A 17672-nucleotide genomic window follows, 5' to 3' on the forward strand; every position below is an offset into this window, starting at 1 on the left:
CTTGTCACCTTATACCTGATGGATGGGCCATCAGCACAGCTTGAAGCCAGGGACTCTCTGGGCCCAGGCTCATTAGCATATCAAAAGAGCCATCCTGCAGTTAAGGTGATGCTATTCCTCTGCTAAGAAAGGACTGCAGACCTCCTACACACTCAATCCAGATTCTATCGATTTGAAGCGCAATCGACGCAGAGAATCGAGTGCGATCGCTTTTCTTCACGGGCGGTTCCAGGACGCGCCTGCGTCCCCGCAATCGTCCGTGACAGCCCCCCCCCTCGTCCGTGGCTTAGCCACTCATCCGCAAGATGTGTGGCGGCGCCGCTAACCTGGCTGACGGGCCTCGAGTTGCCGGTACGGCGGGAAAACCTATTGGAGCCTGTGGCTCTGTTCCCCTGGACCGGTCGCGGTCGGCTACCCTCAGGGTTGACCCAACATGGACCGTTCTGGACAGGGCGTTTGCGCCACTGCAGTCGGACGTGGTGTCTGCCGGGACTGCGGACAACGGGCAGTGGGTTGGTTAGGTCAACAGCCAGCCCACGCAGGGTTCCCCTGCTGAGTGGCTGTGGACCTAAGGGAACCCCGCGGGAATCCCTGGACCTTCCCAGCTCCTGACAGACGGCACATGCCCTGCAGTAGTTGGCTACATCCCTGTTCATCCGGGGCCAATAATACTGTTTCCGAATACCGGCAAGTGTCTTGCGGACACCCGAGTGCCCTGTCAGAGGATTACCATGTGCGGATTTCAGCACATGTCCCCTGAACGCACTCGGGACCACAAGCCATTTGGTATTCGCGTGTGATCTACCGGTAGGGGGCTGTACAGACTCACTGTACAGTCTCCCACCTTCCCAGTACACCTTGAAAGCGGCCCCGTCTGCGAGGGGCTCAGCGGCTTGCTGCCGGAGCACCTCCAGGTTTGGGTCACTTTGTAGTGCGGCTGAGAATACGGCGCTGTCAGTTTCAGCCAACTGGCTCATGTCACACGAGGCCAGCGGCTGAAAGGTCTCATCCCTGCGGTCAGAGGAGGGGGAGGAGGCCGGAACCCCCTCCACCTGTTCTGAGCTCGGGTTCCGCGGTATGGCTAGCACAGGTACACTGTCAGAATGGCACATATTGGCATTACCTACATCATTGTCACAAGCATTTATAACAGTAACAGGAACATTTTCATCACAGACAGTTTGTACAGTAAACTCAGGTACAGTTACAGCATCATCACAACAGACAGTCTGTACATCAAACTCAGGTGCCTTTGAAGCAGGCACTATTGAACCGGGTACCCTTGAACTGGGCACATTTAACCCACCTCCCCCTGGTGCTCCCCCAAGTGTATAAAGTACCTGGTGGTGGGTGGAGAGTCCGTCTCCTTCCGTGAGCGACAAGGCGGTCGTGGCAGGTTCATAGTAGGACACAAGCTTGCCCAAATCAGTCCCTAGCAACACAGGGACTGGGAGATCCTTCATAACCCCAACAACCCTTTCTTGGACCCCTCCCACTCCCCAATCCAGCTTCACTCTGGCGTGGGCTATGTGAAAAAGGGTGCCTTCTACCCCAGTAAGGGCAAGGGATCGGCTGGAGCTGATGCTCTCCTTTGGCACAAGGTGTGAGTGAACTAACGTGATGTCAGCTCCGGTGTCTCGGAATCCGGTGACAACTTTGACGTTCACTCTAACAAGTTGCTGCTGGTCGGTTCGGTCGCGGATTTCCTTTCCGCGGGCAAACAGGACAAAATCTGATGATCCAGGCTGTGGTTCGCTGGCGGGTTGCCTCTGCTGTGGGTGAGGTGCAGGTGATGCAGATGATCCAGGTGCTGGTGGTGTCTGTCTCCGCTCCGGGCAGTCGAACTTCATGTGTCCGGGCTGGCGGCAGTAGTGACAGGTGACCTCTCCAGGCGCTGCAGGCCTGGGTGCAGCAGCTGCGCTGGGTGGCCTCTGTGGCGGACGGCTCACAGGGGCAGGAGGGTCTGCCGAGGTATTGGGCTGACCTCCTCTCCAGCTGGATGGGACAGTTCTGCGGGTATCAGCCACCCGGGTAGTTGCAAAAGTCTCAGCAAGGTCTGCAGCGACAGTGGCTGAAGCCGGCCTGCGTTCTAGCACAAACTGTCGTACATCAGCAGGGCAAATGTTCAGAAATTGTTCGAGGACTATCAAGTCCTCCAGGACGCCATAAGACCCTTTGGTGAGGCCTAGTGTCCACTGGCGGAGTGTGGTGAGCAAGCTGCTGGCCACATCTCGGTACGAATGAGAAGACTTTTTCTGCCAGGCCCTGAACTTCTTCCGATAGGCTTCTGGCGTCAGCTGGTACTTAGTAATGATAGCGTCTTTTATAGCAGCATAATCATTATCCTTCTCCACAGGCAATTCTGCGAAGGCATCAAGCGCTTTGTAGCGCAGCAAAGGTGTCAGATGTCTGGCCCACTGGTCTTGGGACAGACGATACTGACGGCATGCTTTTTCAAAAGACCGCAAAAACAAGTCAATGTCTGTGTCTTTTTCAATATTAGCAAATTTAAATTTTGCACTTACGGGTGCTGCAGCTCCTTCGGCAGGGAGGCTGGGCGGTGAACTCCGGCTGGCCTGTTGAACCTTTGCCATGTTGAGCTCATGCTGTCGTCTCTCCCGCGCCTCGGCAGATTGGCGCTCCCGTTCCTCTCGTGCTTCCATGTACTGCATGTACTTGTCCAGGTCAGTCTCCATCAGCTTTTGTAATGCCTGCTGCATTACCGGGTCAGCACCCATGGACAGTCCAGTACTGGACAGTTCCGGGCGAGTAATGTCAGAAACTCTGGGATTGGGGTCCATACTGACAGTCTCTGGCGTAACTGTTGCAACAGGGCCCGCAGGATGCTCAACCTCTGTACGCCTAAGATCTTCAGCCTCTGGTTCCCCTTGATTGTCAGATGGGCTGGTATCCACCTCAGCGGACACTCCCGGCTCCCGCAGTTGCTGGGCATCCCATCTGGACAAGTCTGCTATCAGGTCCCGTTTTGTCTTGCGGAGGATGCCAATGCCCCTCTCTTCGCAAAGATTTTTCAGGTCTGCTAGGCACATGTTCTGGTAGTTCCCGGACATTTCCATGCCAAATAAAATAAAACTTTGGGGAAGGGGTACTGGCTACACAGTCTCTCTGTATATATAAAAAATATATTGCCTTCCAGCTACACCAACGAATTAGTTCGTTTCTCGATAGCGCTAGCGCTATCGCAGATACTTTCAGCACAACACAGGTCCCAACCGCTGCCTAACACTGTCACAAGGACCCTCGTGGCTGACCGCACTTAGCCTTCTAAACGGTGCCAGCGCACAGATCGTGCGAACTCTGGTCGCAGTCAATGCGCAGGAACCGTTAAGAATTAGCCGCAGACAACTCAGAAGGAAGCCTGTGAGACACGGGTGATTACCACTTCACCCACTGGTTCAGAGTAAACTGCCACCACCGCGGTTATCATGGGACCGTGGGGCCCACTAACTGACTGACTAATCCTGCGGATAAAACGGTTAAACACACGATATTCTGTCTAGCCAACAACAAACAAACAGTAGCGTATCTTCAGAGACCCGGGATCATTTCTGTGTGTGCTGATAAGCAGGGTAGCGAAACAGTGAATGACTTGGAGGAAGTCTTTTATTCACAGCAATATAAATAATTAATATATACAGACAATTATGAAAATCAACAATTATGAAAACAGTAATAGCCAGTATGAAAAATAAAAGAAGGGAGAAAAATACTTAGTTCTGGAAAGATGTCCTTATTGTGGGAAGAATCATAAAGTCCTTGGTTTCAAAGTCCAGAGTTCAGAGTTCAGACCAGGTGGATGCCAGCATATCCTCAAGCTGGCATCTGATGAGTGCAAGATGGTTCAGTGTGGAGGACTCAGCCCGCCTGCTGGCTCTGTGCTTTTGATGAAGCTGGTTTGGGGGTGTGGCAATGCCAGCCCCCTCTGAGCTACCAGCAAATGACAGTTCATTCCCTCTGAGAGATTTTAGAGCTAAACTTATGAATTGCTGTAACTCCTGAACCATACACGTTACATTTAGGGGGGTAACAGCTTCATACTTGGAGGAAAATACAGATTAATATGATACCTGACATGGCTAGTGCATCAGATCAGGGTCCTGAGTAGATTCATACCTGGGTGGTAGGGGCCCCGGGCCCCTCTCGACTGGTATCAAGAGATCCAGCATGACCCTACGGATCCAATGATACCGCTCTCATAACCACCCTATTTATTGTATTCTGTAAATGGGCAAAAGATTATATTGTACATTCATTTCTTCCTGCTAAGGCCGGAGTCAGCCTGACTGGAGTCCAGCTGTGTCTGCTTCTTGTCTATGAAAAGGCCCTGTTGGCTCCTTCAATTAACATCTGAATGTGAAATCTGCTTAGACAACTTTGAGTTTACACCTCTGGCTTGATCAGCAGTCACAGGGCCAGTCTTCCTGCCAGCTGCTTGTCACCTTATACCTGATGGATGGGCCATCAGCACAGCTTGAAGCCAGGGACTCTCTGGGCCCAGGCTCATTAGCATATCAAAAGAGCCATCCTGCAGTTAAGGTGATGCTATTCCTCTGCTAAGAAAGGACTGCAGACCTCCTACACACTCAATCCAGATTCTATCGATTTGAAGCGCAATCGACGCAGAGAATCGAGTGCGATCGCTTTTCTTCACGGGCGGTTCCAGGACGCGCCTGCGTCCCCGCAATCGTCCGTGACACTTGTCTTTAATAACGTTTCTATAGTTATCACCATGGTGACGAAGCATGTAGTATTCAGGAAACATTTTACCTCAGGCAAACCTAAAGTTAACTCTTCTGTCTTTAAGTTAACTCTTCAATCCTTAAAATAACTCCAGAGTTAAAGACAGGCTGTTTATGAACTGCGTGTGAAAATAACTACAGAGGAGGTAAATTAACTACAGAGGAGGTAACTTAAGGAATGAAGAGATAAGATAACTCTCTCACTGTGTGGTGGTAAGTTTTCTCTTGCCTTATTATCTCCAGCACGATCTTAGTGAATTGAGGCCAATGTCTCCTAGGACATAATTTTTCATCTTCTCCTTAACCCCTTTCCCATCGTTGGTACACATACTGTATCTACGCCCCTTAAAACTTCACTTGCGCACCTGGGGCTTAGATATGCGTAGCTGTTTATTTACCTTGCTGCTCACGATCGTCAGCACGCTCCCATTCGTTTACTTCGCCATCCCGCTGGTCCGTGATCTGTGAATGGGAACGGCTGTTCCCAAAGCTAAACACTGTTCCTGTAATGAATGAAAGCTGGCATCAACGAGATGCCGGTTTTCATTCACAAAGTGAAAGTAAAGTACAGATACACTACACTATGTCATGAGGGTGTAATACTGTTATTTTTGTAAATAGAGGCTTGTAATTATTGATTTAGTATAAAAATTTCCAAATAAAATATTATCACCATACATTGTACTAGAGACATAATTAAAATGTTACAACAACCTGAACAAATGGGCAAATAAAATGTGTGGATTTTATCTACAATAGCACATTTTATTTTTATAACTATAATGGTTGAAAACTAAGAAATAATGATTTTTTTTCTTTTTTTTTTCCTTCTTATTCTTTTTTTAAAATGCATACAAAATAAAATAATTCTTAGAAAATAGTACCATCCAAAGAAAGCCTAATTTTGTGGCAAAACAAAAAAAAAATATGTAGATCATTTTATCATTTTGCGGTGATAACAAGTGATAAAGTAATTGTTGAATCAAAAGGAGGAGCATGATTTGAAAATTGCTATGGATTTTAAGGGGGAAAACTTGTGGTTGGGAAATGGATAACTTTTCAGAATTGCAATTGAAAAAGTACCAAGAAGTAGGTGAAAAAGTATTTTCTTGCTCGCTGGTGGCTTAAAAGACATTTTATTGTGAAAGAAAACTTAGGAGAAAAATAGAATTGAATAAGGTTCTATGGGTCTTATTCACAAAGCCTTTCTGTTCAACCATCTCACCTTACTTAGGCCTGGTTCACACTGACACTGGCGTTAAAAAGTGTTCAGTTCGCGGATCGGAACGAATCCTAACAGATGCGAATGGATCCAATGTTAACCTATGGATCCGTTCACATCCATCTGTTCAAACGGATTCGTTACGCATGATGCGCTGAACGGAACACAAGTTTCCTGCTGCAACAATTTTTCCAGACTGCTGAGCCCAGCGGAACGGAAACGCAAGCTGAAGCCCTGCATTGGAGGAAATTAGAAAATGAACAGTTTCTTCACACTAGCGAAGAAACGGACTATTCTAAGGGGCAGAATTCATTGGGGGTGGGGTCTTCTGGGGGAGATGTGGGGAAACGGAACAGAATCAGCGGAGTGGAAACTGACCCGTTTGCCACGGCAAGTGTGAACTAGGCCTTATTCATTCACAATTTATCTCTTCTTAACTTTACTCATAATTTATCTCTCCATATTTGATAGATACTAGTGTGACTGCGCACACTCCAATAAGCTTTCAATTCGATGTGCCTGGCTAGTAATCCAGCAGCATTCCGGATCATTTACCAAAGTAAAAAGGACGAAGCCGGCACCATCTGTTAAATTCTTCTGCACTTTTATTATATCAAATCATTCCAGCAGATAACGCAACGTTTCAAGGCTGCACGCCTCTTTGTCAATCTTTACTGGAAGTCACAATCACATAACAATCACATTGGTATTTATACTATACATACTATACATGGTTAACGGCAGCCAATCAATTCAAATCAGTTTGCACCAATCATAATGGTCCTAAGTTATCGGACCTGATGGGAGACTTACATGCCGGTGTGCTGATAGGACGAGGTACGCTGAACCTTCCCATCTATCCAGCCCCTCCTGGCCAGATGACCCCCGAACTCCTGGGTCCGCCTGTTGCCAGTGACTTCAAGTCCCCGCCCTAGGCGGACCTGATAGAAGTCCTGCTAGGTACACGATACAATTTTCTGTTAGAATTACTTGCCAGATCGATTTTTTTCCAACATGTCCGATCTTAACTGCAATTGATTTTCTGATCGATTTTCCGTTCACCTCTATGGAAATTGATCAGAAAATCGATTGAAATTAAGATCGGACATGTTGGATGTAGTCAATCTGGCAGGTAAATTTAACAAAAAAATTGTATTGTGTGTACATAGCATTACTCATGGTGTATCTCTCCTTATCTGTTTATCTCATGCATTACCTCTCCTCAGGCTGGGAACACACCCGGCAGTGCAGAAAACCATGTGTCTGGCACGCGACTCACCTAGCTGGATAGATATGACGCTGCTCATCTCACCGCGCGCCTTCCGCTCTTCCATGACCCCGATGTCATATATCAGCTCGTACAGCGCGGCAGGCTCGGGGATGGGGGTGACGCTGTCGCAGTTAGTGGGGGTCTCTGGCCGGGGGTCATCAGAGAAGCCGCTGTCACTCTCCGGGGACTCGCTGGCGGCTGCTTCTGTGCTGTAGACCTCATTGGGATTGATCATCATCTGCAGGAAGTCGTCGGGATCCTCCCGTTCACTTAGACCCTACAAAGTCCAAGAGAGAGAGAGCTGCAATTACTCAAGAGTCAAACAATTACTGACGGGCTCATATTAATGCTCTCTACACCGACCTTCCAAAAAAGGACTTGTACCGCCTACAGCTGATACAGAATACTGCTGCCAGACTGTTAACCAACCAACCCCGTCACTGCCACATAACGCCAGTCCTGCACTCCCTTCACTGGCTACCTATAGAATAAAGGGTCCTATTCAAGATCGGCCCACTGACATTTAAATCACTGAATAATCTGGGCCCTGGATACATGAAAGAAATGTTGCAGCTGCGTAGCAATCCCCGCATTCTCAGATCAACAGGTTCTAATAATCTAGTCATACCCAGAGTCCACCTGGAAACTTTTGGTCCCAGAGCCTTCTGTCATGCTGCTCCTACATTATGGAACGCCCTACCACAGCAGATCAGGACAGCTCCATCTCTGGACGTGTTTAAATCCAGACTGAAAATCCACCTGTTCAGTTTGGTATTTGTCGAAATATAATTTTTGTTGTGTGAATACTTCATCCTACTACCAATTACTGAATCTGAGAGAGCCTAAGCGCTTTGAGTCCCATGGGAGAAAAGCGCTATAGAAATGTTATTGTATTGGATATTATTATTATTGATTTATAAAGCGCTAGCATATTCCGTGGCGCTGTACAAAGTAAGAAACAAAATGGGGTACGTAATAATACAATGGTGTACATCAATATACAAAATACAGAATCAGGCATGGGCTCATGAGTATTTACGAGAGGCTAAGCACTCAAATTTGTGATTTAAATTAGGCTTAATAGCCTCAGGTGTGCAGCGGGTAAATAAGGGGTTATTTACCCATAATCTGGCGTATGTCGTGTGCTCCAAATAGCTTGCACGCGTCCTATTGGACGCGTTGCAACTTGCAAGCCTCACTACGCGCACTTCCTCCTTTTAGCCAGAAGGAGGAAATACATGGTGGTGAGGCTTGCAACGCGTCCAGTAGGACACGTGCAAGCTATTTGGAGCGCACGATATACGCCAGACTTATGGGTAAATAATCCCTTATTTACCCGCCGCACACCTGAGGCTATTGTGCCTCAATTAAATCACAAATTTGAGTGCTTAGCCTCTCGTAAATACTCGTAAGCCCATCACTGTACAGAATTGGTAACGAAATACAGACGTAGGGCCAGTGCACACCAAAAACCTCCAGCAGATCTGCAAAACGCTGGAGGTTTTTGAAGCTGATTTCAGAGCGATTCTAGGCATGTTTAGAGAGGTTTTCTACACATGCCTGGCGTTTTTTGGAGCGTTTTTGTGTAGCAGATTACACATATTGTTACAGTAAAGCTGTTACTGAACAGCTTCTGTAACAAAAACGCCTGGAAAACTGCTCTGGTAGGCCTGGTGCGCACCAAAAACCGCTAGCAGATCCGCAAAATGCTAGCAGATTTTGAAACGCTTTTTCTTCTTTTTCTGCAGCGTTTCAGCTAGCATTTTGCGGTTTTGTGAAGCGTTTTTGGTGTAGTAGATTTCATATATTGTTACAGTAAAGCTGTTACTGAACATCTTCTGTAACAAAAAACGCCGGCAAACCGCTCTGAAGTGCCGTTTTTCAGAGCGGTTTGCATTTTTCCTATACTTAACATTGAGGCAGAAACGCATCCGCAATCCAAAATCTGCAGCAGCCCGGGAGTATGCGTTTCTGCAAAACGCCTCCCGCTCTGGTGTGCACCAGCCCATTGAAATACATTACCCTAGCGGATCCGCACCCGCAAGCGGATCGCAAACCGCAGCAGAACCGCTCTGGTGTGCGCTAGGCCATCTAGTGTTTTTCAGAGTGGTTTTCCACTTTCCTATACTTTACATTGAGACAGAAACGCCTCAGAAATCTAAAAAATGCTGCAGCCCCTGAGTTTGCGTTTGTGAAAAAAATGAACCGCTCTGGTGTGCAACAGCCCATTGCAATACATTACCCAAGCAGTTTTCAAACCTCCAGTGTTTTTAAAACTGCTCCAGAACCGCTCTTTTGTGCACCAGCCCTTAGTAATTACAGTGACAAAAGTAACACGATGAAGAAAATGTATGATGTATGAGGAATCTGCAACCACATAGGCCTGGTGCACACCAAAAACCGCTAGCAGATCTGCAAAATGCTAGCAGATTTTGAAACGCTTTTTCTTCTTTTTCTGCAGCGTTTCAGCTAGCATTTTGCGGTTTTGTGAAGCGTTTTTGGTGTAGTAGATTTCATGTATTGTTACAGTAAAGCTGTTACTGAACAGCTACTGTAACAAAAAACGCCTGGCAAACCGCTCTGAAGTGCCGTTTTTCAGAGCGGTTTGCGTTTTTCCTATACTTAACATTGAGGCAGAAACGCATCCACAATCCAAAATCTGCAGCAGCCCGGGAGTATGCGTTTCTGCAAAACGCCTCCCGCTCTGGTGTGCACCAGCCCATTGAAATACATTACCCTAGCGGATCTGCACCCGCAAGCGGATCACAAACCGCAGCAGAACCGCTCTGGTGTGCACTAGGCCATATAGTACAATGCAGTAAATTATTCAAGATTCCCACTTTTGTGTTTAGCATCCTGGTTTCAGCATCAGAAACACACTTCCTATAGCTATAGATTGCTATATATTGGTCAGAGCAGGATCATCCACAAGCCATGTAAGGCAGGTGCCTAGGGCCTGCCTGGCACTTTTACACTTTGACTAACTAACCTCCCTCATCTTACTGTACCAAAGAAACCAGATGACCAACAGTGGGGCCCAAATTTGGCATCTTGCCTAGAGCCCCATTTCAAGTTAAAGTGGCCCTGAACTCAGAATTTCCTCTCTGCTCTAAAAGATAAGCAACAGCATAATGACCTTTAAAGTAAAACATTTCTTTGTTATAGCCGATACAAATGCTACAAATGCTGTTTTCATGGAGCAGACATATTGTTAACATCCTGTGTTTACACATTAGCCGCTCTGCTGAGGCAGCCAGTTGACAGCTGAGAGATCAAATTACACCGGTGATTAGTCACAAATGAGCGAATTAGGCTAAACTCTCTAAATACATACAGGTTGCATTTCTCTACGTTTTCCTTCTGTCCTGTGCAAGAGTTCAGGTCTACTTTAATCCTTCTCTGTTATTGGTATGTAGTCCCACCCTCCCACTGTGGCTTATGCTACATACACACTTGAGATACAAGTCTTTGGAAAATGAAAGATCACAGACCAATCTTACCACCCTTCATGTACCCTTCATGTTGTACAGACACAAAAGATCAGTATCTGCAAAAGATCCATTCCTGCAAATTGCATTCATAGTCTATGATATCTGCAGATCTCATACACACCTTGTTTAACTGACATTCATCTGAATATCTGACAATCTTCTGCAGATCTGAAAATCCATCCTGGTGGATCTGATCTGCAGATGAATGCCTGTTAAACAAGGTGTGTATGATGATCTGCAGATATCATAGACTATGAATGCATTTTGCAGGAATGGACCTTTTGCAGGAACAGATCTTTTGCAGATACTGATCTGTTGCATGTGTACAGCATCTGTGTGTGCAGCATCTTGCAAAGATTTTTATCTGATGGGGAGTTCAGCTCCATAGAATAGACTGTGTAGAGTATGGCTCTCATACTACATGGAAGGGGGTAAAATTGGTCTGTGATCTTGCCTTTTCCAAAGACTTTTATCTCAAGTGTGTATGTAGCATTAAGGCTCATACACACATCAGACCATAGTCTTTGTAAAATGAAAGATCACAGACTAATTTTACCTCCTTCCATATAGTATGAGAGCCATACTCTACACCAGTGGTCTTCAAACTAAGGCCCGCGGGCCGAATACGGCCCCCTGAGGCTTTTTTACCGGCCCCCATACACAAATTGTATTACTTATAGATGCGGTCAGCTACATTTTTAAATATTGGTGGTCCACAAAAAGAATAGCAGTGCTGGCACCACCCATCCACATGGAAGCCAGAAAGCAGTAATTCACTGGTTTCCAATCAAATTCCACATCAGGTGACACCTGGTTATGCTTCACTTTCTGGCCTGCAAAGACATCATTTTATATATACTCCGGCCCCCCAGCAGTCTGAAGTATGTTGACCCGGCCCTCGACCCAAAATGTTTGGGGACCCCTGCTCTACACAGTCTATTCTATGGAGCTGAACTCCCCATCAGACAAAAATCTTTGCAAGATTCTGCGCACAAAGATGCTGTACACATGCAACAGATCAGTATCTGCAAAAGATCTGTTCCTGCAAAAGATCCGTTTCTGCAAAATGCATTCATAGTCTATGATATCTGCAGATCATCATACACACCTTGTTTAACAGACATTCATCTGCAGATCAGATCCACCAGGATGGATTTTCAGATCTGCAGATGATTGTCTGATCTGCAGATGAATGTCAGTTAAACAAGGTGTGTACAATGATCTGCAGATCTCATAGACTATGAATGCAATTTGCAGGAACGGATCTGTGGCAGGAACAGATCTTTTGCAGATACTGATCTTTCCAGGATCAAACATGGCGGCATACAACTGGGTTTAGCCCCGCCCCCTAAACCCGGAGGACAGTCCACTAGAAAAGCCTGAACCACTCCCCCCCTCGCCATTCTTTTTTCCTGTCCTCTCTGGACAAGTTCACTTTTTTTCCCCAGTCCTGCTCGTTTTTTCCCCTACCTTTTTTTGAGCAGTGCGCTGTGCGGGTTCAGCCTCTCCCGCACAGCCTGAGTGGCGCATCACAGTCTCTAAATGAGACTAGGTAGGTAGCCGGCCACCATCGGATTGAGAGCCAGGAGAGAGCGCTGGATTGGCTTGCTGGTCTCGCGAGAGGCGGGACGCGCCTGATTGGACGCCTGACATCTTTGGATGTGACTTCTTCCGGCGTTTCTAGCGTGGCAGTGGGAGCTGAGGCGAAAGCAAGTGCCTTCCATTCGGCAGCGGTGGAGAGATCCATTCTGCGTCTCCTCTGAGGTCTGAGCTTCAAACAAGTTAGCCTTTGGGCGAAGGTAGGAATGCATTTTCCGATGTTTGGTCATGGATTGCTGTTTTGCTTGCTGCCTGTGGAGGAGGAAGGTACATTTACGGCCATTTATTATGTTTTCAGAGTTCAATATGCAAGCCCATAGGGCACCTGAGGATCCCAGGTATGGGGTGCACTATGCATCCTTTATTTCTATATTTTTCACTGGGTGATCCCTTTGTCTATAGATGTCACTGGGGTTTTTAAAAGAGTGCAGCGACCTCCCATAGTTCTTGTTGCGGTCTTTTGTGAATGCATAGTTTTTTTTTTTCTCTTTTTATTATGTCTTCACAGTCCGCATGGAGGTTTGCAGGGACAGAGGGTGTCTAAAGGACTCCAGTCCCTATCAACAGACTATCGATCAAGATCAAGGTCTAAGGAGGGCACATCTTCTGAACTGTACTCTACACATGGAAGATCGCCCAGAAGACGCTCGCAGGAGAGACGTACTTCAGGAAGAGATTCGTCTGTTTCCTCTTACTCAAGAGACTATTTCAGACTTAGTCCAAGGAGGAAATCCTCAAGGGACTCTTATTACAGACGAGATACTTCTAATTATTATAGGAGAAAATCTCCTGATAGACTTTATGTTAGGAATTATTCCCCTCAGAGATATCGTCCAAGTGACGGGGCCTCAAGGAGGCATCATAAATCTGTATCTCCTTCTCCTGTGAGACATGTGAGGCCGGATAAGACTCTCTGTTGGTCTTGCGGGCAGCCGGCTATGCCAGACAAAATGGTTTGCGAACTATGCTTTGGGGAGTTAGGGAGAGATAAGGAAGCGGACAACCAACAAGTGTTGAGCTTTATTCAGCAGGCTGTTCAAGACACATTTCAAAAGTTATCTACATCCCAATCGGCCTCAGCCTCTGTAGTTCATCCTCAGAAAGAGAGTTCAGTACAGGGTGCAGAAGCTCCTCCGATTGGATTTGACTTTGCTCTTGTTCCTGCCTTTCTCACCGCTATTAAGTCGGCAATTAAGTGGGAAGAGGACAAGGAATCGGAGGATAAGCAAGATAAATATTATCCCCATCTCAATACGCAACCAAGCTCCTTTCCGTTAATGAAGGTGATAAAGGAGGTTATGATGAAGGAGTGGAAAAAGATAGACCAAAAGCCTTCTCTGAGTAATCGGTTCTCCAAGCTTTATCCATTGAGTGAGGAGGATTCAAAGTTAGTTGATTCCGCGCCTATTGTAGATGCTTCCGTTATGAGGCTCGCTAAACATGTTACGTTGCCTAAGGAGAATGCAGTATTTTTCAAAGACCCTTTAGATAGGAAAATTGATTTGGATATGAAAAAGGCTTTTCTAGCATCAGGGGCGGCCTGTAGGCCTGCAATTGCCCTGACCTCTCTTGCTAAGGCGGCGAAGGTATGGGTGAATAACATCGAGACAGCGGTCAATGCTGATCTGGAAAAGCAGGAGATAATAAAGGCGCTGGATGAGCTCAAATTAGCGGGAGATTATATAGGGGAAACGGCGATAGATACGATACGATCTTCTGCAAGAGCCATGCTGTACAATGTTACGGCGAAGAGAGCCTTATGGCTAAAGCCCTGGTCGGCGGATCCTTCCTAATAACTGGTGCAAGATTCCGTTCGACGGTATTCATCTGTTCGGTCCAGAAATGGACGAAGCGATTACCAAAGTGACGGGGGGAAAGTCGGGGTTGATTCCACAGGATCGGAAACCTCGACAATCTTTTCAGCATCCTAAGAAGACGTACACAAATAGATTACAACAAGCGAGGTCGTACAGGCCAGGGAAACCCTTTAATCGGAATTGGAGGGGGACTCAGTCTTCGTTTCTCAGGGTTGGCAAATCAAAGCAAGTCTCTTCGTCTTCCCAACAAGGACAGAAGCCCTTTTGAGGGGATATCCACCCAGGCATCTCCAGTCGGTGCCAGATTAGGTCTCTTCTGGACGGTCTGGGTGGATTCTGTGAAAGATCCATGGGTACTGAGAACCATCCAAAAGGGACACTCTTGGAGTTTCAAAAGAAGGCCTCCTCGTACAAGATTTGTGGCAACAAAGATCCCTGCTCAACCCTTAAAGAGGCAGGTACTCCTGGACTTTGTAAATACTCTTCAGGCAAGCAAGGCAATAATCACAGTCCCGGGACATCAACACTTCTCTGGAATCTATTCTCCATTATTCGTGGTCCCAAAGGCCTCAGGAGGTTGGCGGCCGATTCTGGATCTCAAGTTCCTCAACAGGTTCATAAATATTCATCATTTCAAGATGGAATCTCTCCAGACAATTGTGAAGCAGGTGCAGATTCAGGACTGGATGTGTACAATCGATCTCCAAGACGCCTACCTTCACATACCAATTGCCGAAGGATTTCAAAAATCTCTCAGATTCGCGGTAAAGGGACAACACTTTTAATTCCGGTGCCTTCCATTCGGCATATCCACAGCGCCGCGAACCTTTTCCAAGGTGCTGCTACCAGCGATTGCAGTTCTCAGGTTGAGAGGAATCCGAGTGTTTCATTATCTCGACAACGTCCTATTGTTACACCAGGACCGGGAAATCCTTCTACAACATCATAGTATAGTCTTGGACTTCCTCCAGTCTCTCGGTTGGATTATAAATTTTTCAAAAAGTCAATTGATGCCCAGGATATGATCTACCTGGGAGCGAGATTTATGACAGCACAAAACAGATTATGTCTACCAGATCAGAAAATGTTATCTTTAATTCAGAAGATCAGATGGGTTCTTTCTTGCAGTTACCTGACAGCCTCAGAGTGCTTAAAGGGACACTTAAGTCAAACAAAAAAAATGAGTTTTACTCACCTAGGGCTTCCAATAGCCCCCTGAAGCTGTCCGGTGCCCTCGCCGTCTCCCTTCGATTCTCCTGGCCCCGCCGGCAGCCACTTCCTGTTTCGGTGACAGAAGCTGACAGGCTGGGGACGCGAGTGATTCTTCGCGTTCCCAGACACATTAGCACCCTCTATGCTGCTATATGGTATATGATATATGCTATAGCAGCATAGATGACGCTATTGTGACCAGGAACGCGAAGAATCACTCGCGTCCCCAGCCTGTCAGCTCCTGTCACCGAAACAGGAAGTGGCTGCTGGCGGGGCCAGGAGGATCAGAGGGAGACGGCGAGGGCACCGGACAGCTGCAGGGGGCTATTGGAAGCCCCAGGTGAATAAAACTCATTTTTTTTGTTTGACTTAAGTGTCCCTTTAAGCACCCTGGGGTCTTTATCAGCAACCATCCCCATGGTCAAGTGTGCTCACTGGAACCTTCGGGGTCTACAAAATTTTTTCCTAAAAAATTGGGGAAAGGAGGCTATGTCACAGAGACTAATTTTACCCCAGGAGGTGAAAAAGTCCCTGACTTGGTGGCTCGAACCGACACATCTCGAGAACTCTCATCAGATTGTACAGGACAAGCCAGTAGTAATAACTACAGATGCCAGTCAGGAAGGATGGGGAGCCCACTGCGAGGGAGCTTGTGTGCAAAGGAAATGGAGTGTGTCTCAGCACAGTGTTCCGTCAAACCTGCTAGAACTGCCTTTCTGGCCCTAAAATCCTTCTCTCACAAGATCCGGAACAAGATTGTACTCCTGAGGATAGACAATACTACGGCGGTGTCGTATATAAACAGGCAAGGGGGAAGCAGAAGTCGTGCTCTTCTCCAAGAGACCAGCCACATAATGCTATGGGCCCAAAGGAATTTGAGGGGATTATCTGCACTTTACATTCCAGGTCCCCAGAATCAACTGGCAGTTCACCTAAGCAGACAGTTTTACAGTCCGCACGAGTGGTCCTTGAACAGAAAGATCTTCCGGGACATAGTGGAAAGATGGGGGTTGCCGCAGTGCGATCTTTGGGCAACTCCGGAGAACACGAAACTCCCGAGATTCTTCTCTCGATTCCATCATCCCCGGTCATTGGGTGTGGACTGTCTGTCTCAAGTTTGGACGTTCAAGCTGGGGTATGCTTTCCCTCCGTTTCCATTGATACCAAAGTTTCTCCAGAGGGTCTCAACCGAGTTATGCACGATCATAACTATTCTTCCTTTCTGGCCGAGAAGACCTTGGTTCTCCCTAGCGATGAGCCTCAGTGTGTCTCAACCTTACAGTCTACCACGGATTCCGGATTTGATTACCCAGGGAGATCTACTTTACCCCGACCTGAAGAAGCTCAGGTTAGCGGTGTGGATCTTGAGAGGGAAAGATTCTTGAGTGTGGGGTGCTCAGACGAAGTAATCGCAACTTTGCTAAGGTCAAGAAAGCCAACTACGAACAATACTTACCATGGGATTTGGGAGAAGTTTATCTGTTTTTCAAAAGAAAGGGATTTTGATCCTAGAGTTCCACTCATTCATAATATATTGGAGTTTCTGCAATCTGCGGTAGAGAAGAGCTTGAGCCTAGCCGCAATTAAGGTTCAGATATCAGCCTTGTCTGCATTAACCGGGACGATGGGCACAGCACCCACTAGTCATACAGTTCATACAAGCAGTCACAAAGATCCGTCCTCCAAGGAAGCCTTTCTTCCCGCAGTGGGACTTGTCCTTAGTTCTGGAGGTATTGGCCTCTCGTCCATTTCATCCGGTGGAATCTGCCTCGGTGGAGCAAATCACATTAAAAGCTGTTTTTCTGGTGGCCATCGCATCAGCGAAGAGGGTGTCTGACCTTCAATCCTTGGGATGCACAGGCAATTTGCTGGAGTTTTTCCCAGACAGAGTTGTTATTAGACCAGTCCTTCATCACATACCGAAGGTCTCCAAGTCATTTCATATTAACCAGGAACTCACATTGCCAACCTTCTCCTCAGATCAAGGTTTACATCCCTTGGACATAGGAAGATGTCTTAAAGCCTATATGGCTGCTACAGCACCGTTTAGGTCTTCAGAAAACTTGTTTATTAACCATCAGGGGTGTAAAAGGGGGCAGTCAGTATCTTCCAGAACTATTTCAGCCTGGTTAGTGAAGGTCATTCAGCAGTGCTATCGGCTAAGGGGTTTGCAAGTGCCTAAGGAAATCCGAGCCCATTCTACCAGGGGAATGGCAGCCTCTTGGGCATCGTTCTCTAAGGTGTCAGTTGATACAATATGCAAGGCAGCTAGCTGGTCCTCTGTTAAAGAGAACCCGAGGT

General features: G+C 46.9%; 1 protein-coding gene across 3 annotated transcripts in view; it reads right to left on the reverse strand.

Moving 5' to 3' along the window:
- CREB3L4 (cAMP responsive element binding protein 3 like 4) overlaps positions 1-17672 on the reverse strand; it is a 61085-nt gene that overhangs the window by 19705 nt on the left and 23708 nt on the right. For all 3 annotated transcript variants that reach the window (XM_068252363.1, XM_068252365.1, XM_068252364.1), the window contains exon 3: positions 7262-7529. In XM_068252363.1, the coding sequence (XP_068108464.1) occupies positions 7262-7529 (268 nt within the window). The remainder of the gene's footprint in view (positions 1-7261; positions 7530-17672) is intronic.

This window comes from Hyperolius riggenbachi, chromosome 9, assembly GCF_040937935.1.
Source record: "Hyperolius riggenbachi isolate aHypRig1 chromosome 9, aHypRig1.pri, whole genome shotgun sequence".
In the NCBI taxonomy this organism is placed as follows: domain Eukaryota; kingdom Metazoa; phylum Chordata; class Amphibia; order Anura; family Hyperoliidae; genus Hyperolius; species Hyperolius riggenbachi.